Genomic DNA, 20,969 nt, shown 5'->3' on the forward strand with positions numbered 1-20,969 from the left:
CATCTCTTAAGGGCTCCATCTCTTAATACCCTCACCTTGGGGGTTAGGTTTTAACATATGTATTTTGGAAAGACACAACACTCAGGCCATACATAGCACTCCCCAACAGGTGCTCTGTCTCCCTTTTTCTGTCTCTCACTGTCTGTCTCTGTCTCTCTGTCTCTCTCTCCCCCTCTTTCACTGCCCCCGTTTTCCCCCGTCTCCCTCCTTTGCCTTTTTGAGCCTGGTGAACACTTAAGATTTTTATTGAAATTACCCACAAATGGTTGGATCTGACATCATTTGAGAACCTGTCAAAGTTTCCATCCGAAGTTTAATGTTCCATCGAGTGATTTTCAAATGGCATTACAGAATTGGTATGAGGCCCCATTTAAATACAGATCCTGTTTTGCCTGAAATAATGGAAAAGTATAGGTCTATACTATGAAATAATTTCCTTTAGGGGACCTTCTACGTCACTGGTTGATACCTTCAATAGAATTTTATTGTGCCAGACACTATTCTAGGTACTCAACTATGTCACTTAACGTGATAGACAAAGATCCCTGTCTTGTGGAGTTTACATTTTGGTAGGGAGAAGCAGACCTTATATAATACACATAACATATGAACAAGCTAATGTATGTGGTAGAAGGTGGTGTAGTATTTTGATGAAAATAAAGTTAGTACGGTGATACAGCAGGATAAAGCAGATCAGGAGCGTGGGTTGGAGGTGTGGCAGGTGGCAGGATCAAATGAGAGGACTGGGCGAGTCTCAATGAGAAGTTGTGTTTTGGATGAAGACTTACAAGAGGTGAGGAAGTTAGCCAAACAGCTGACTGGGGGCAGAGCATTCCAGGAAGAGGGTACAACTAAGGCAAAATTCCTGAGGCAAGAAGACACCTGTGGTGTTCAGGAACAGAAAGGAGGCCCTGTGGCTGGTGCAGAGTGAATGAGGGCATGAAGTCAGAGAGAAAACAGGTAGTCAGATCACATAGGACCCTGATGGACTTTTTAAGAACTTTGGCTTTAATTTGGAGCAAAATAGTGAGGCTACTGCAGGGGTTGGAGTATAGAATGATGCGATCAGACTTAGCATTTTAGAAAGAAAACCCTGGCTGCCATGGGTTTGGACTAGACTGTGAGTGAAAATAGCCCTGGGGGAGGAGGAGGCAAGAATAGAAGCAGGTCCTTTGTAAGAAACTATTGTGAGGTTGGATTCTCAAGATATTTTGGAGGTAGGGTCAAAAAAAATTTCCCAATGGAGGGAAAGTGGGGTGTGAGAGAGAGGAACCACGCATAATGCTAAATTTTTGTTAAAAGGAAAGCATAATAACTTGAAGAGTCTAAAACTAGGTCTAAGTATAAACAGCCAAAAAGAGCACAAGGCTTTAAAAATTTAAGCAGTGGAGGAAGGTGATAAGACAAACAGATTCCTGTCTCCAGCTGCTGTCACTTCCCTCTCCATGACTAGATTCCAGAATATGGGTCTTCCCAGCCAGTGCTTCTGAGCACCGCCTTTCCTTCTGCCTAAAACCCTCTTCTCCAAGATCTTTGCATAGTTGGCTTTTTCACATGCAGATCTTAGTTCTCTGAGAGCTCTTCCCTGACCCTGCTTCCTGAAGTAGCTGTCTTCCCCAGATCTCTCTATCCTAGTACTCTGTGTTTGTTTTGTTGGCTTTGTTGTACAAATCACCTTCATAGAATATCTTATTTGGTTTTTACTGCCTGTCTTCCCCGCTGGAATGTGGGCTGCATAAACACCCAGATCTTATCATTCCTGATTGCTACTGTATCCCCAGGACCTAGAACAATATCTGGCACATAGCAGATAATTACTATTGGGTGAGGAAGTGTTTTAATATTAAAGTAAATTACCAAATATTCATTAAACTCCTGCAGGGAACACAACTAGTCAGTGTTTGAGGGTTAGTGAAATATTGTCATGTAGCATTTTTGGGCAAAACTTGAAAACAATACTGTAAGAAATAGGTAGAGAAATCACAAGACATTCAATATGTGATTCACTGACAGATGAGTTGAGGAAAAGGAAAATTGAAAGAGACTTGCAGAGTGGGAGAATTTGATATTGTAGAATTATTGGTCTTCAGAATTAAAGGGATCAGCCTAACAATATACATAGGTAGAGAGCTTTGCAAAATCTCATTGAGCTTTCTCTGAATACCTCCAACAACATGAACACATTATGGTGCAAAGCAGTATATTCCAATCTTTGGCATTTCTAATTATTGCAAAGCTATTTTTCATTCCATGAAAGGAAAAATAGGGAGTATTTGACTAGGCAGAGAAGAATAAGGAAAGTACTGCTGGCTAGGGGAATGTGTGGGCAGAGACACAGAGCTAAGAGAGCTCTGGGCCAAAGACAAACTGAAAGGGTTTCTGCATGGGAGGAGAGGGAGAGGAACTAACTGTCATCTCTTTTGGGTGGGCAGAGAGAAAAAGGTCTGAGAAGAGTAGAATATGCTTCATAAATAGTGGACTAGAGCAAGATCTGATATCAATTTTAGATTATTTAGGGCAATTAAAGCCCCATTAAAAATTCTATTTCTGTTAATAAAGCAGTATGAATTAAATATCCAGGCAAATCTGAAAGTGCTGGTTCTAACAATTTTTTTTTTTAAATAAGAAAAGCATCAAATTTCAGTGAGAAATATAATCACTTATACTTGTGGAGTTAATAAGGATTCTAAGTAGGAGGCTGACCTTTGCTTTCCTGAAGAAGAAAAACACTTGTTTCAGAACAGTAATAATTTTTAAAATACACAGTTCTGAAGTAATTTCCTTAGGGATATGAAAAACCCTGTAGATAGTGGGATTCATATGGAATGAGTACAAGTCATATCTTTAGAGCTTGGGGTTTATTGAAAAGTTTGAATTGGAAAGCATGTGGCTATTGGTCTCTTTTGCTGAGAGAGACTATCTTAGTCCACTTTTTGCTACTATAACAGAATACCACAGACTGGGTGATTTATAGTGAACAGAAATTTATTAGCTCACAGTTCTAGAGGCTGGGGAATCCAAGATCAAGGGGTTGGCATTCAGTAAGGGCCTTCTTGCCACATCATGTCATGGCTGAAGGTAAGACAGCAAGAGGGGGCCAAACTCATTTTTTTTTTTTTTTTTTTTTTTTTGAGAAGGAGTCTTGCCCTGTCGCTCAGGCTGGAGAGTGCAGTGGCACAATCTGGGCCCACTGCAACCTCTGTCTTCCAGGATCAATCAATTCTCCAGCCTCAGCTTCCCGAGTAGCTGGGATTTCAGGTGCTTGCCACCATGCCAGGCTAATTTTTGTATTTTTAGTAGAGATGGGATTTCACCATGTTGGCCAGGCTGGCCTCGAACTGCTGACCTCGTGATCCACCTGCCTCAGCCTCCCAAAGTGCTGGGATTACAGGCGTAAGCCACCGCACCTGGCCCAAACTCATCTTTTTATAAGAGCACCAATCCCGCCCGTGCGGGTGGTGCCCTCGTGGCCTAGTCACCTCTTAAAGGTCCCACCTCTTAATACTGTTACAATGACAATTAAATTTCAACATGATTTTTGAAAGGGATAAACAATCAAGCCAACACAGAGACTAATTCTTTGAGAGCCACATAAAAGCTAACATCTGTAAACTCATGGCCACTATAGTCTTCCAGATAATTTTCCTCGTATACACTATTTATTTATTTATTTATTTATTTATTTATTTATTTATTTATCTATCTCAGATGGAGTTTCACTCTTGTCCCCCCAGGCTGAAGTGCAATGGCACTGTCTCAGCTCACTGCAACCTCCACCTCCCAGGTTCAGGCAATTCTCCTGCCTCAGCCTCTCGAGTAGCTGGCAGTACAGGCATGCACTACCACGCCTGGCTAATTTTTGTATGTTTAGTAGATACGGGGTTTCACCATATTGTCCAGGCTGATCTGGAACTCCTGACCTCAGGTGATCTGCCTGCCTTGGCCTCCCAAAGTGCTGGGACTACAGGTGCAAGCCACTGTGCCCAGCCTTCTATACACTCTTACAAATGCTGTAGTTTGTGTTAGAATGGACCATTACCAGATTTTATTTTCTGCCCTGAAAATTTGGAGATATGACAGCACTTCATCTAATCAAAACCATTCAGAAGTGTGACAAACCTTAGACAGCTGCAGATACCAATAATAAACCTTTTGTATACAATCATCAGTGTGATTTGTGGGTGATTTCAAGGATAGATGTTCTGTGGGGAAACACTGCTTTAGAAACAAAAGGGAAGTTAAGAGGGTTTAGCATTTTTATCAGAGTGTTTTCAAACTAACAGAAAAAATGAACAGAGCTCCTTTATACAATTGAATGCATTTCAGGTTAGCTGAAGTGAAATCAAGTCAAGAATATTGTCCAAGGAAATATCAAGTTACCATAAAGGTAAATCTATCAAGAATATCTAAAGTTAGAGAGAAAAAAAAGAACTTAGTATTTATCTATGTATGTTACTTCATGATTAGTAGATCCAATATGAGAATTAATATGGTGCTCAAGTAATGAAACACAATTGTTTGAATATATTTGACTAGTCCCCATTGTTAGCAACCAAATTCACCACACTCTGAGCTTTAGTTCTCTCATTTGCAAAACAAGTCAGAGGATTGTGGCACAAGTTGAATTAGAAAATGTCTAAGGTACATTCTACCGCTAAAAGTTGAATTTAGAAGATGCGGAATTTAGTGGAATTCTTTTGCATGTTTCTTAATTTGTTTTTCTTGCAAGAGATGCTGTAAACTTTTACACGTAGGTTCAAAGAATCATTTCTGCTTTGAAAAGGGGCCTGAGATTCACCCGAAGAACATCTTGAGGATTTCATTGGATTTTCACATCAATATTGTTTGCTTCACTTTACTTTTCTAATGTCTAGATGCCCCTAGGTTTCCCAGGGTGGAAAGAGAAATAAAATAACTTTTGGGAGGTTTAAAGCAAATTTCCACTGGATTATCGTGATTTGATGTTAGCTTTTCCAGATAGGTGACTGTGGGAAATAACCTGGCCTCTCCTCCTGCACCCACATGTCCCTTTCTTTTCTGTCACGTGATTCCTTTCTTTCTGTGTTTACAATAGGATCATTTTTGGCTTCTGGCCCAGGTTCATCTGTGGCTCCACTCATATCTCTCTGACCTATCAAAATTCTATTGATGCATTTTAAGCTTGAATTTCTCCTTCATAAGAACTACTGCTAATGCTGACTTTTCTTTGCTCCCCTTTTACAGGATTTAGCACTAAATTTCAAATTACCTTATTGTTTTTTCCCTCTTATTTCCCCCCAACTGCTTATAAGTTTCTTGAATATAGGCTCCTTTTTTTTTTTTTTTTTTTTTTTAATTTGAGACAGAGTGTGGCACCGTCACCCAAGCTGGAGTGCAGTGGCACGATCTCGGCTCACTGCAACCTCCGCCTCCCAGGTTCAAGCGATTCTCCTGCCTCAGCCTCCGGAGTAGCTGGGATTACAGGCATCCGCCACCATGCCTGGCTAATTTTTGTATTTTTAGTAGAGACAGGGTTTCACCATGTTGGCCAGGATGATCTCAATCTCTTGACTTCGTGATCTGCCTGCCTCAGCCTCCTGAAGTGTTGGGATTACAAGCGTGAACCACCCAGCCGGCTCCTTTTTTAATGCATTATATATTTATGTACTTTGTACCTGAGAATTTGGCTATTTTTGGTTCTCTTTTGGAGCCTCATTCTCAGAGTCCTAAAAGTCAAAAATGGCATTCTGAAATCTCAGTTTTGTGAAGCCGTCAGCCAGTGGTATAAAATGTAATGGTCAATTTAAATTATAGTACATTCAAATGCAGCTTTCTATGAATGACTTTATGATAAAATGAATGCCAGTTTTAGTCAGACACTTCCCTTAGGTACAGCTATCCATCATGTTCCCTGAGTGTACCAGGAGATCAGCTTATTTTATAGTTGACACCCTTGAAAAAGGATAAAAAAGGGAAAAAGCAGCATGGGGAAGGGGGTTGTAGCGGATGTGGTCAGTGTGTTCCAGTACCCAAAAGGCTTCTTTCTTCTCTTCCTCACACCATGAGAAGATTCTATCAATTTTTCCTAATAATTAGCTATGACTGAGATGTGGATTTGGATGTGACCTTTTTTAAAAAAGTGTTGAGTTTCTCATACTTTATTTTATTCTATTTTATTTAAAATATAGCTTACATTTAAAAAATTTAATGATTGGTTATGCACTACTAGTCAGGCTCAGCTGATCTATGGTAAGTGACAAACCTCGAAATCCCAAGGGTTGAACTAAACAAATATTTCTTCTTTTTTTCTCATGTCACAGTTGGGAGATTGGATTTTTTATTTAATGGCTTTTCCTATAGGGACTTGGTGACCCAATGCTGATTTCACAGTATATTCCGGAAAAATATTTTTCTACTCCACTCCCATTAAAGGATGGCGTAATCAATTTCTTTCTGAATAAAACAAAACAGCCTGAGTACTCTTATTTATACATGTAGATCAGATGTTCTTCCTGTGTTTTACCCCCAGGAAGAGTGTATTTTTGTTTGAGTATCTATTAATTATTAAGTAATAATTGCAACAGGGGCTAAGAGCCTGGAACAATTAACAGGACCTTCTGGAACATCTGTAATCTAATAGGGAATGTGTGTTCTGAGAAACTTATTAAGATTTGCAATAACTGGCTTTATCTTCATCCTAACCCTAGAATAGTGCCTGACACAAATCAGTGACAATAAATATTTGTTGAATGAATGAACTCAAAATATTTTTGCCTTTGCCTTCACTGTAAAGCTATTTTTTTTCATTATTTCATCTGTTTAAAAATATGCTCTGTCTCTTCTTGTCCCAGCCCATATTTGCAGTGAATGCTTTAGAAAAAAGATGTGGACATGATCTATTGTAATGGAACGTTAAAAATGGGAGTTAGAGAATATTTTCCAAACTCAGAAATTTACCCCTTTTTTCCTGAACTGACATAATAGTTTCATAATGTAAGTAGAGACTTGGTGAAAACATCAGATATATAAACTGCAAAGATTTTGAAAAGAGAAATAGATAAAGAGACTGAAGACAGTCACTAAATTAAAACAAATTCCGTTCAATAGCATTTTAAAAATATCACCTGAATCAATCTCTGTAGTCTTTTCAGCTGTTTTAAGTATCACAACCTTATAGATAGTGCAGCATAGGGGCAATAAAGATAAGGTGTAAATTGTGAACAAAAAAGAATATAAGTTTATTTTTGTGTGGTTTAAATAGAATATTGCTGATCAACTTTTCATTTGGATGGCCTTATCAAGTGGTTGTTTTTCCAGAGGAAAGAGCAGGGCTTGCAAAACAGGGTAAATCAGGCAATCTACATTCACATTTTGATGATCTGCGGATCGCTTATTCATTTGCAAGAGTAAAGCAGACTCATGAAATCAATAACGTTGGTATTCATTTATGCTGCATACTTTTTTCCCTCTTTGGAAGAGTCCAGAAAGCAGAGTTTTAACATTTTATTAAGCTAAAAAAATGAGAGGATATCTTTAGCAAATGTCTTCAATTTTCTTTACCTATGTTTCTATTTTCTTATATGAGAAATGCTCAAAGCTAATCCTCTCCAATGGTGTGAGATCTATGGGTCACCATGTTAATGTCAGTGATGGGGGCTTTCTGCATACTATTTTGGAAAACAGGCCTGCTCTAAGTTAGTCAGAGATGAGCTTAATTGTTGTATTTGTGAATTAAGGACTGATGCTTATGTATTTTAGAAAATTAAAAAAATAAAAGGAAAATAAAATGTTAGCTCATTGTTTTAGAGGTCACAAAAGTGGAATTGGGTTCATATAAACTATTTCCACATAAAAATAATTGTGTTTCCATGAAGAATTTCAGATCAGGGCATCAATATCCATCCTGTGGATCCTTAGGGGCTCCAAACGCTTAGGTGCACTACTGTATTGCCTCTTGCCCTTTTTGTGTGTCTGAGGCTGAAGAACGTGAACACTGAGGAGGTTCTTCTGCTTCAATATTAACTGTGGAAGTATTACCAGCAGCGAAACCTTCTTCAGCAGTCCCAGTTCTTGCCTCCTCAGAAGTAATTTGACTGAGGGGCATAAAGCAGAAGGAGAAGCTGAGGCAAGTTTTAGAGCAGTAGTGAAAGTTTATTAAAAAGCTTTAGAATGGCGGGACATGGTGGCTCATGCCTGCAATCTCAGCACTTTGGGAGGCCAAGGCGGGTGGATCACCTGAGGTTGGGAGTTCGAGACCAGCCTGACCAACATGGAGAAACCCCATCTCTACTAAAAATATGAAATTAGCTGGGCGTGGTGGCACATGCCTGTAATCCCAGCTGCTAGGCAGGCTGAGGCAGGAGAATCGCTTGAACTTGGGAGGCGGAGGTTGCGTGAGCCAAGATCGCGCCATTGCATTCCAGCCTGGGCAACAAGAGTGAAACCCCATTTCAAAAAACAAAACAAAAAAAGCTTTAGAGCAGCAATGAAAGGAAGTAAAGTACACTTGGAAGAGGGTCAGGTAGGTGACTTGAGAGATCTAGTGCACCGTTTGACCTTTTGACTTGGGTTTTTTACATTGGTGTGCTTTGGGGTTTCATATCCCTTCTACCCTGATTCTTCCCTTGAGGTGGACTGTCCACATGTGCAGTGGCCTGCTAGCACTTGGGAGGGGAGCATGTACAGTGTGTTTACTGAAGATGTATGCATGCTCACTTGAGGCATTCTTCCCTTAGCCGTCTCACATTCCCAGAGGAAGGTCATATACCAGTTTAACTGCTATTTTTCCTCTTAGTACACATGCTTGAGACCACTTGCCCAACCCCAGAGATCTTACTGGGAAACCGCTGATCACCAGTGCCAGGTTTTTTCTATCTATTGGGAGACTGCCTTTCCCTGGTATTGGCTGCAGCTAATTATTATTTTAGAGAGACAGTTAACAACCACCTGACCATCCCGTGATGGTTGCCTGACATTCTTGGTGGGTGGGCTTGTGGGGAGCCCTCTCCTGCCTTGCTCACGTTTGACTAGCTACCTAATGTAACACAAGTGTGCTCTGAAGAAAGTCTATTGCTGTGTACCTTTCACTGCACCTGAAATATGTTTGTTCTTGTGTGATGAATGAATTGCTACTATGTGAAGACCTTGAATATTTTCACTTTAATGAAGAAGAGCTACTATCAGATTGTTCCCAGAAATAAAAATTCACTTTTCTTAACCTGTGACCCCTTTTCCTGACATAAAGCCGTAAACTTTAGAGTTTCAGTATGGAACAGAAACTAAGCATGATAATGATTCTGAGCTTTCAGCGCATGCCTGAGCTCGTGAAGGAATGAAAACAATAATCAATTTCAGGTCTGCTCCTGCTTTACCTAAAGATGTGTGAAAAACTTGGGTCTCTGTCACAGCCAAAATCAGTCAAAATTCATTCTAACTCTAAATAGCTCTTTCATGTTTTTTTCTGTCAATATCTGTAGGTTTGTGAAAAGAACTAATATTTTTCTTAAGGCTTGAAATTTTTATTGGGGGAAATAAAGAGAACTGGATGTTTGAAAAATTTTGTTTTATTTTCTGTTTTGTTTTGTTTTTTTAATGGAGTTTTGTAGTTTATTTTGGTTATAGTTAACATTACAAAATAGTCTTGTATATGTGGAACAACTCACTGACGACTCAAAATGTACAAAATCAGAAGAAAAGAGTATAATTGTCTTCAAGATGCCTATTATTCCGAGGCTGGTTGGTATTCAAAAAGCCTGCAATCTCACCACCTATAAATTTCTCTAATATATATATATTTAATTGACCTCAATACACTTTATTTCAGAACAGGAAATACTAAACATTTAAGAAAGATTTATGAGAAATGATTTGACTTCAGAAAAATATTTGTTCCATCTTAAGAGGATCAAACTTCCTCTGAAATGTCTTCCTCTGAAATATCCTCCTCTGAAATGTCTCAATTCTTAGTGATTAAAAATAGCTAAAAGGGCTTAGAGCATTGGAGAGACTGGATTTCGGTATTAGATCCAGGTTTGAATTCTGGTTTTGCCCTGTTCTGAGTGTGTGTGATTTTACTAATTAATAATGATGTTGGACTGCTTTTCTTAGGTTTATTTGTCTAATGTGTTACCACTTCTGAGAAATATTTTCCATACCTTTACTTGTCTTTTCTTATTGGTTTGTAAGAGTTCTGTATAGAATCTTAATACTAATCATCTGTCAATTGTGTGTACTACCACCTGTTAACATGCCAGTTTGTATCTTATCTAATATTTCTTAACATTGTAAAATTGTTCAAAACTGTTTTTCGTTTCAGTGGCTTCTGTTTTTATTTTTCTGGGAGATTTTTTTTTCCTATTTTAAATAATAGACTTAAGTAGTCACTATCTGGTTTGAATAAATCAAGCCAGAAATATCCTGACAGTGCACCAAACAAGACCTGTGTGTATAATGTGAGTTCTTTCTTTTTGATTTTAGAATCAACCTTGTCCTATGTTAGGCAGCTGGAGGCAAGAGTAAGACAGCTGGAGGAAGAAAATCGCATGCTGCCCCAGGTGGGTGACTTCCAGAAGCTCATAGCTAGTCAGTGCCATTTGAGTTGTAGCATTTTATTTGAAATTTAAAAGCTCAATGATGTTTTCTCTTTTAAATCATAGAAATCATTTTGTAAATAGCCATTCATCAATGTAGAGTGTGATTACGTTCCATGATGGCCATCATCTTATCCAGATTTCTAAGTGTTACACTAAAGGATGCAGATGTCTGAAATGAGAATGTGAAGTAATTTTGAAAGGAAGAACAAAGGAGAAAGATAAAATAATGAGAAGCAGAAAATAAAGACATGTGGATAGTGTTACTCGTATACCTCATGCATGTAGTTGGTGGATACAGGATTCTTATTTAAATAGAAAATTTGCTAATTTCTGAACTAGGCAAAGCAGTAGGTAGTTGGAAGGTTTCACATTATACTTAAATTAGTACATTCTAAAATTCTTTGTGGTATAATTGAACTCTTTCAGTGCAACAAAGTCATGGCAGTAAATGACAGTTTTTCTTTGGGACTTCATTTCTTTCCCCTTACTAAAGTGGCACTTTTTCCAGGATGTTTAATGTCTTCCTATATGTTTCACTTATAAAATTCTTTCCATGGGCTGTTAACTTGATGAGAATGATGCTCGCCTTTTGAGGAGGTGGTTTTCAGAAAATGTTTTGTTGAGGAGTTGAACAAATCTACTGATTCTAGGTTGGTTTCCTTTCCAAGCATGTGAACAATAATATATATTAATGTTTTATAACAAGAAGTTTTCTAAGAAATTAGTCACTAGGGTTCTTTCTACATTCTGGTGATTATTTCTGTTTCATAAATGACTAAGGGAAAATTAAACCTCAAACAACTAGTAATCAGTAGTTTAAAGAAAATGTCAAAGATTAACCAATCTTCAGGTTGGTATTTCAGGAGAAGAAATTTGAACATTAATGCAAAGACCCTTTAGAAAGACATTTTAGGTCTTTTAAATCTTGTTTTGTTTTTGAAGTACTTTTGCTCATTAGTGATGATTTGGGCTATCAAAAGAATCCTTTTTTCTTTCTTCCATTGGCTAACAGTCTTCCCGGAAATCATGAGATTAAGTGAAATAAACCTACACTAGTTGTCCCCCCTTTTCAAGGGGAATACATTCCAAGACCCCAAGTGGATGCCTGAAACCATGGATAGTACCACAACCTACAGTACTGTGTTTTCTCCTATGCATAAATATATATGATAAAGTTTAATTCATGAATTACACACAGTAAGAGATTAACAACACTAATAACAAAGTTATTATTAGTAAAGTACTATAAAATAAAATAAGGGTTACTTGAACGCAAGCACTGAGATGCTGTGACCATTGGTCTGATCATCGAGATGGCCATTAAGTGATTAACAGGCAGGAAGTGTAGATGGTATAGATTCATCCCAGGTGGGATGGAGCAGGACAGCATGAGATTTCATCACACTACTCAAAACGGCCCACAATTTAAAACTTCCTTATTTCTGGAATTTTCCATTTAATATTTTTGGGCCCTGGTTGACTACGAGTAATAGAAACTGAGGCTAAGGGTGGAATTCTGTACTTCTCTCTCTTCTCAAACTGTATGTGTGTTAAAATTCATGATGACAGAAGAGATTGTTTGTACCATGAAATAAAATACTACTGGTGGGTTTGTTTTCTCTTTGCTCTTCATTATTTTCCTTTAAAAATTTTTTTGTGTTCCTTTTTGCCTTTTATGTTAAATTCACAGTATGACTGTGCTAAGGCCCTTGACTGAAAACATCTAACTTCTTACTTGTTACAAAGAAACCTACAAAATGTAGTTAGTTTATTAAACATGTTTGTGCCATCTCTCAGGCAACTGGCAATGTAAAAGAAATAGAAAAAAAAAATCCAAATGATTTTTCCCTCTGAAAAGGGATTGAGGCTGACATCAAAAAGGAAAAGCATGTATGCCATCTTATATATATAAAAAAAAAAGAGGCACAACAAATGTGAAAATGATAACAACGTTGATTTTTAAAAATATGTAAAAGTGAGTGTTAGAAGTCTTGAAGGAAAATCAGAAGAGTCCTTAACTATACTTGATATGTGGATGTATATTTGAATACATAGTACTTGCATAGTTAAGACTAAGCTAGATTAAAGAACTACTCAATTTAAAGTGTTCAGTTATATCCTTTTAAATACACTACTATTTTGCTACCAAAGAAGGTTTTTGGTTCATTTTGTTTTGTTTCTTTTTTTTTCTCTCTACGAAGTGGCTAAGAAAGATCATGTTTTATAGATTCTAAGATGTTATTGATGTGGGATGCACCATCATGATATGTAGCATTACAAAAGAAAAATGATATCAGTTATACCATGCCAGATTCTTGCTGATTCCAGTGATGTTACAAATGGGAAAACAATGTTTTAGTTTTAAACAGCTGTTTACTTGTCAAAGTAATTTAATGCAAAGAGAACCCATTGTTTGAAATATGCTATTGGACATATGCAAAGAATGCAGTAGATCTGTCAATTCAAAAACAGTACTTCTGTTAAATTTCTGTATCCAGAGAGTGTTGCCGTCAGTTACTACTAAGATATAATAGAGGTACCAGTTGCCACTACTATAAATACAAACTAACATGAATACAGACAGTGGGTAAGACCCTAGGATGGAACACAATAAATGGATCTCAGAACAGTGAGCATCATGTAAAGAGAATTCTCATGAGAGACTGAGACTTCAGCTGGATTACACAAAGGCATTTACCTGTACAACTTACTCTTACGTGTTATTGATACTATTACAAATAATGTATCATGAGATTTCCCTGCAGAAACTATTTCTAACTATGATGTTAGCTGATTTGCAAGGTTAATTCAGTGAGAAAAGCTGACATCCTAGCCCAAGTTAATCTCAATATTTGAATACTTGATTTTCAATTGTAAGAGCTTGTTCGCTATGTCTTGATCAGAAGGTATTTCTTTTCACTCCCAAGTTTATTAAAGCATGTCCATTTGTCTTTGAATAAACAGAAGTAAGAATGTAGTTGGCAGTGGGAATCCCAAGTATGTAAAATACCTTTGCGTCTGTAGCCAGGATTTTTGCTTTTAGTTTAGAGTTTAGACTAATTACATAAAGCATTGTCCTGGAGGAAGAAATCTTCCTCAATACTCCTTTTATTCTTTATATAAAATTGTGTATAATGAACAGAAAGTCACAACTTTGCCCTAGCAATATAAATATTTAAAAACGAACATGATGAGTATAATAAATGCTTGTGGATTTCTCTCTGGTTAGATGCAAAGACCTCAATTTTTTCGTTTGTAAATGAAGGGGTTCTTCTCAGCTCTTACATTTTGTGGGCTCAGGTGTAAATAAAGGCTTGGGCCCATGTTTTATACATATGCAAAATTTTCAAGTCCCAGAATGAAGGGCTCTTTATTGAAGAACAGATAAAGGTAGTGAAGATTAAGTTAGTTTTATCCAGTGGTGAAGAGGAGCCCACAGGAAGTGCTGATGGAGCCTCTGTACAGCCACCATGGCAGGTCATCCCCAGTGAAGGTAGAGCTCCTTGATCTGCCATGGTGTGTACTGTGTCCTGCAAGAATCACTGAGCAGTATTTTAAATCCAGTTTGTGAATACAACATTTCGAAGGTATCCTAAGGTAAGGACCAGTCTTATAATTTTTAGAAAATGCTGCATTATGTGCTAGGTATTATTATTGAGAAGAAAATGCCTCTTCAAAGTTAGTACACATGGTAGTTAAAGGTCACCTGAACATTAGGATATTCTTCCGAGCACATGAACAAATGGGAACATTTTTTAAAGATTGCAATTAAATCTTTTCAAAGAATTGCATATAATCTCTTACAGTACACATAATACACATAATGCTAAACTGCTCACATTGGCTGTCAGTTCCACTGCATGCATATGTGATGTGATGTGAACTTCAAACAAAAATCGTGCTTAAATAAATTTATTTAAATAAATGTAGCTGCTGTCTATGAGATTTCATTAACTTTTGAATCCAGTGAGATGGAGTCACTCTGAATAATGTAAGTAGGCGTTTGTAAATAATGACATAGTAGGGTGGAAAGTAGTTTTAAATCAAAATAAAAAGGAACACACCTATCTTCTCTACATACTTACAAATAAATACAGGTTTTCTCTATACAAAGAATCATCAATTTCCAGAGCTGTATAGAACTGTGTGTGTGTCACATACATAGGACAACCCCCTTTTTCAGTCAAGGTGTATTGGGTTCACAGAGGTTAGGAGCGTCCTCCTGTCAGGCAGCTAATGAAGGCCAGGCATAAGATGTAGGCCTATTCAGTGTTCTTTCTAGCATGTGCACAGTGGCTTCCTTAATCCGTTAATACCATTAATGTGATTCAGTGTAATTAAGCTACTAAACCTATTTTTATCTTATTGACACATTCATTTTTTCCAACATTTATCTTAAAAACTAACATTGGATCTGCTTAGCCATCTGAGATTTGTTAGACGTGTATTGTATTCCTGCTTTAAAATGAATGTTCAGCTTTTCTTAACGTCATGGTATACAACATAAATGAAACAAAAAGTGTATTTTACAGGGTCTTCTCCCTGACACATTTCCAAAGTACTTGAGAATCATAAAGATGGATTACATACACACAAATACCCACCCACCCCTGCATGGAAAATGTATGCCTAACAGAATGTGGTAAGAGAGGACCTTTTGGTTCAGAGTGAACCAAAAGGGTGGGTAGGGGGAACTGAGAGTTACAGTCATGGTTTTAAAACTGAAATTTTAAAATTGAAATTTGATTTTTAGCCCAAATTAAAAAACCTTGCTTAGCTCTTTCTACTCAGTTCATTATCCTTTTCTTGATGGTCACAAAGATTTTTTAATCCAGACGTAGTCGATATGTTTATATGCTGCATCTGCAATGAGGCCCATTCAACTAGAAAATATCTTTAAATGGATGATATAGAATACCTGCCTGATGATTTTATTATAAATAAATACTGCTACCCTTTAGGACATCAGTTACTATTCAGATGTAATGCTGAGGTAAAATTATTATTATTAAACTATTCTCACCTATTTTATGCTGACTTGGGATTTTGCATCATGAGGAGACTTGACTAGAGACATGAACAAGCAGTTTGCTGTAGCTCCTAAGTCAATTAAAGACATTTGTTAAAAGTCCTACTGGGAAATTTGTTCTTTTTGATCAAATGATCTGGCGCCGACATCTGCTTGGAAAGCAGTATATGTTCTTTGTGCCCAGAGACCCTCCCAAGAACAAACCATCCACCTCTTGAAGTCAACATTTGCAAACCAGTTTCTGAATCTGTAAAGGCACCCGGAACTGCCTGCTGTCATATACCTAAACATGGACTGTGGATCTGCAAACCTGTTTGAAAGGCATGGTAACTCAGATCACCCCTGAGTGAGCCCCTTCCAGCAAGTGTTTCTATTTCCGTAGTGCTAGCACACACAGAAGAGCCTAATTTTAGGAATGGAAATGAAAAGTCTCCCTCTCAAGTAATTTGGTTACAATGTGGCCTTGCAATACAGTCTTTCAGTGCCTTGGCAAGGGGCAAGGTGGTTGCCAGATCAGTCTCTGAACAAAGGAAAAGAACTTGTCACTGTTGCCAGAAGTGCTGAGAAGGGTACCTAGGAGCTAAAGAAATCAAGCTCTCACTTCCATGGCAACACAGCGCAGGTCCAGCATCTCATCTCTGAAGTCCTCCCTCACCTCACCTCGGTGTTTATGCAGAATTACTAGCATGCGGGCAGAGAAGAGAGGCTTCTCTCAGACACATTATTCCCCTCATGTGTTTCCTTGTTTGCTGTGGAGATAGATATGTATTGTTTTGCCTCTTTATCCTTTTCACATTTTGTGACTTTGCTTTGCCTTTTGTTTGTTTTAGTCTCATAGGGCCATAGATGTATGCCTCTTTTAGGGCTGGAATTGCTCTGAAAAATAAAAATCTACAACTGTTGTATAAAAACTGTCACAGAGTAAGGCTTTCCAGGATCCTTAAAGCAAGTGATGGTATTCCTTAACTGTTATTTGCATAGAAATTACCATTCTGGCACTCCTGAGGAGACATTTGGGCAGAATTATACTTTTTTTCTTATGAAGAGTGACCCTAATTATGTTGCACAACCTGTGTAGAATCTGGATGCTACTGATAGGAAAAATCAGTTAAATCCATTAAGGATTGGTTGCTGCTGGAGTCATACTTGGGAAAAAATGGACTCTACCAAATGAATAGTCTTATGGAACAATGTTTTCTCTAAATTGACATAATTTATATAATTAAAGGAAAAAGGCTTTTATGTGTAGTTCAATAGAGCTTTCAGGGGACAGATGGGAGCAGCACAAGTGGTGTGGGTGTGTTGGGATAAAAGAGATAATTAGATATGAAAAGTAAATTTATGGAGAAAAAAATTATGCTAGAAAACCTAAATAAATGGAGACTGGATTAAGGGAAAACCTAAAATTTGTCAGAGAAAACGTCAGAGAGAGTATAATTCACAGGAAAAATGTCTAAGGCAACATGGAGGCTCTCAAAGTGAGGGGGTTCATAATATTCTTCAGAGATTTCCTCATATTTGAGGGTTCTTGTTTGAGAACCTCTGATACATGATGATAAATCTTCATTCTAATGGGAGAATATAGGTGAAAGGAAAATTAAAACAAAATATGGCCATGCTGCTGATTAAACTTATTAGAATTATTTAAAAGGTACTAAACTATTTAGGACTGTGTTATCAATAATTCATATTTAATAGTGTGGTCTTTTTATATCTACACTGGTATATTAATAATTCTATCACTAAGGTACATTCAAAACATATTTTTTGATTTGTAATAGCCATAAAGATGTAGCATTATTGTTACCTGTCCTTGGCAGAATTTTTCACAAAAAATTATGGGATCCTATCAGTCTTAGGTTTGGCTATATAGTAATATCAACTAGAAATGTAGGTACTTATGAGAAGCAATACTAAGGAATATTTGGGGGAAAAAAAATTGAAAGGGAATTATAAGAGAAGCTAATGTTGCCATGCACTTATAGAAATGCTTTTCTGTTCTTCTTTTGCTTTAAAAATAAAACCAAAAATAAAAAGTTGAAAGTTAAAGATGAAACAGTCTTCTCTTCTCTTCTCTTTTTTCTTTTTTTTTTTTTTTTGAGACAGTCTGTCTGTCACCCAGGCTGGAGTGCAGTGGTGCTATCTTGGCTCCCTGCAGCCTCCGCCTCCTGGGTTTTAAGTGATTCTCCTGCCTCAGCCTCCCGGGTGCAGTGGCTCACGCCTGTAATCCCAGCACTTTGGGAGACCGAGGTGGGTGGATCACTTGAGGTCAGGAGTTCAAGACTAGCCTGCCCAACATGGTGAAACCCCGTCTCTACTAAAAATACAAAAATTAGCTGGATGTGGTGGCGGGCGCCTGTAATCCAGTCTTCTGTTTTCTAATGATGTAAGGTAACAGGCTCATAGAAAGTGGAAAACATTGTATAGTGTTAGGTTCTGGAATGTAGTTAATTAAATTAAATGTAAATACCACTGCAATGTGTATATCAAAAAAGTAGTAAATTATGACATCTTGGCCTCTAGGAAGCTTTTAAAGATGCTGTGATTCCCAGTAGAGCAGTCTTACTTTGATCTCCATTTCCTGCTGGAGGTCACTACATCTCTGACTCATGGAAAGGAAGCATCTAAACTAAGCTGCCCTCCTCCTCTGTGGTTCAGAGACCTTTCCTACGATGAGATTTAGGCACTTTTCATTTAAAAGTTTTCTACTTTTCATTTTTTGTTTTCTTTCCTGTAGCCTGAGCAAAGTGAACATGCTTACAAATATAACACATTAATAATTAAAGTTGGTGCCTTCTATATACTTTACATATAAAGCAAATAAAAATGTAATATAGGCAATATCTATGTTGCCTAAATATAAACATAATGTAGATCACAAATGTCATATAAATAAAGATCTATATTCTTTGACAATATAAGACAGTTTAAGTGAATAAATTTGTAAGTGATTTGAGACTTCCTTTTTCTTTTTTTGATACAGGGACTCGCTCTACAGGCTGGAGTGCAGTGGCGCAATCTTGGCTCATTGCAGTCTCCGCCTCCCTGTTTCAAGTGATACTCCTACCTCAGCCTTCTGAGTAGCTGGGATTATAGGCACGCGCCACCACGCCCAGCTAATTTTTGTATTTTCAGTAGAGATGGGGTCCAACCATGTTGGCCAGGCTGGTCTCAAACTCCTGGCCTGGAATGATCCGCCTGCCTCGGCCTCGCAAAGTGCTGGGATTACAGGTGTGAGCCGCTGCGCCTGGCAAGACTTTCTTAAATTACATTTGAAAAGCTGTCATTGTATGAAAAATAAGCAAAACATCACTGAGCCGTGTTTAGGAAGCTGAGACAAAGTCAGCAGTGACTTTGGACTCTGCCAGTAATTCAAAGAGGCACTGTGAATTGCTAGAAACAACACTGAATAGGGGTTACAAGAACTAGTTCTTTGCCTGGCTCTGTCTTTAATCAGCTGTTAGACCGGGAGGACACCCCTACCCTCTCTAAGTCTTATACAGCTTGTCTATAAAAGAAAATTGTCACAGGTGATATGGAAGGACCTACTCAGCTTTGCAAATTTATGACTCTTTATCCAGAGAAAGTTTGTGTTTCTGTATAATGAATATACAAAACAGGTGTGTTCTTTTTATTTTGATACTTGGATTCCTTAAAACCTCAACTTTACACTATATTGGGTCTTTAATTTACAGATGTCTACTTACATCATGGGAGTTACTCTACCTCCCTGGATTCTAAAGTTAATAAAATTTCATCAGATAGCTATTAAATCTATTTAAATAACATACAGTCATGGGCATGTATATTTAAGGCTCAGACCATATCAGATACACATATAATGTGCTCATTCGCTAGTCTAATCAGTGTTGGCTTTATGTGTATTTGGAGCGATAATATGCAGTCCCCTTAATGTTTCTTACTATTCTTTATATAAAATCATATATAATGAACATAAGAGTTCTAGTTTTCCCTAACAATATACATATTTAAAAATAAGTGTGATAAAAGCTTGTGGATTTCTCTCTGGTTAGATCCAAAGAGCTAACTTTCCTTCATTTGTAAGTATGGTTCCTTTCAACCCTGAACATTCTGAGACCCGGTGTAAATAAAGACTTGGGCTCATGCCTTATACATTTGCAAACTACCAAGTCTCAGAATAAAGGCTGTTTATTCAAGAACAGATAGAGAGAAGCAGTGAAGATTGAATTGGTTGTATCTAGTTGGTGAAGAGGAACCCACAGGAAGTGCTGATGGAATGGTGATACAGCCGCCATGGCAGGTCATCACCCAGTGAATGCAGAGCTCTTTGTACTGCTATGTTCTCTGTGATATCCAATGAAGATCACTAAGCTGTCCTTTAAATCCAATGCAACCTTTTAAAGAGAGCCCAAGACTAGGAACAGTCGTATTATTTGGGGGAGATGCAGTGTTATTCTTAGGCATTATTTGAGAAGAAATAATTCTTAGGCATTATTTGAGAAGAAAATGCCTTGTGAAGGGTGGTATATACAGCCCAGCCACGATTGTAAACATAGCGTTACTCGGTAGACTGTGTTTCCTCAGGCCATACTGGCCCAGGTAAAGATCACCTGAACTTAGGATATTCTCACCTGAGTTCATGAACTAATGTGAAAAATTTAAAAATATCACACTTAAACATATTTTAAAGGGACCACATATTATCTCATGTTGCATATAATAAACGAAGACATGACATTTCTCATATTGCATACAATAAAAGGAGGCATGACATTTCACAGAGGGAATTTAAAAAATTATGATGAAAGAGAATGCTAACATACGAAATGCTAAAATATTAACTTTTATCTAAGTGTAATTTATACCCGACAATAGGTATTCTTTATTTTTAAATGTAGCATACTTTTCAGGAATTCAGTTCTGAGACCGGCCAAAATAAATTGTTATGACAAAGAGATGACAAAGACTTGAGGTATCACACATTACTTTTTTCAGTGTAGCTATGCTGGGGAGAGTAATGAAAGAGAAGCTGCATATAAATCAAAGTCATCTGTGCTTGTGATACACATAAAGAATAATATATAGAGGAAGAAAATGTTTTTTTTCAAAGGATACCTGATTTACTGGATTCATTCTGTAGACTAAAGCATCTGAAATAGCCACCAAGAAGTGGATGAGGCCTTTCTTTCGATTTTCTGGTTGACATAATGAAAGAATTGTAGGAGGCACACAGTGACACAGTAATGAGTGTAGCTTTTACCATTTAGAAGAAGCTCTTGTACATGATCTTTTAGGTTGAGGGCCTCTGAGCCTGTCTAACCTGGTAGCATGTTAACACATGACACTAATTAAAGCATGTTGGAGAAGCAGGATGAAGAAAGAGCATA

General features: G+C 37.5%; 1 protein-coding gene across 8 annotated transcripts in view; it reads left to right on the forward strand.

Moving 5' to 3' along the window:
- LOC105465066 (coiled-coil domain containing 85A) overlaps positions 1-20,969 on the forward strand; it is a 197,603-nt gene that overhangs the window by 145,380 nt on the left and 31,254 nt on the right. For 7 of the 8 annotated variants that reach the window (XM_024787769.2, XM_024787770.2, XM_024787771.2 and 4 more), the window contains exon 3: positions 10,456-10,532. The exons of the other annotated variant lie outside the window; for it this stretch is intronic. In XM_024787769.2, the coding sequence (XP_024643537.2) occupies positions 10,456-10,532 (77 nt within the window). The remainder of the gene's footprint in view (positions 1-10,455; positions 10,533-20,969) is intronic. 8 annotated transcript variants of the gene reach the window in all.

The sequence above is a fragment of the Macaca nemestrina genome, chromosome 13 (assembly GCF_043159975.1).
Source record: "Macaca nemestrina isolate mMacNem1 chromosome 13, mMacNem.hap1, whole genome shotgun sequence".
In the NCBI taxonomy this organism is placed as follows: domain Eukaryota; kingdom Metazoa; phylum Chordata; class Mammalia; order Primates; family Cercopithecidae; genus Macaca; species Macaca nemestrina.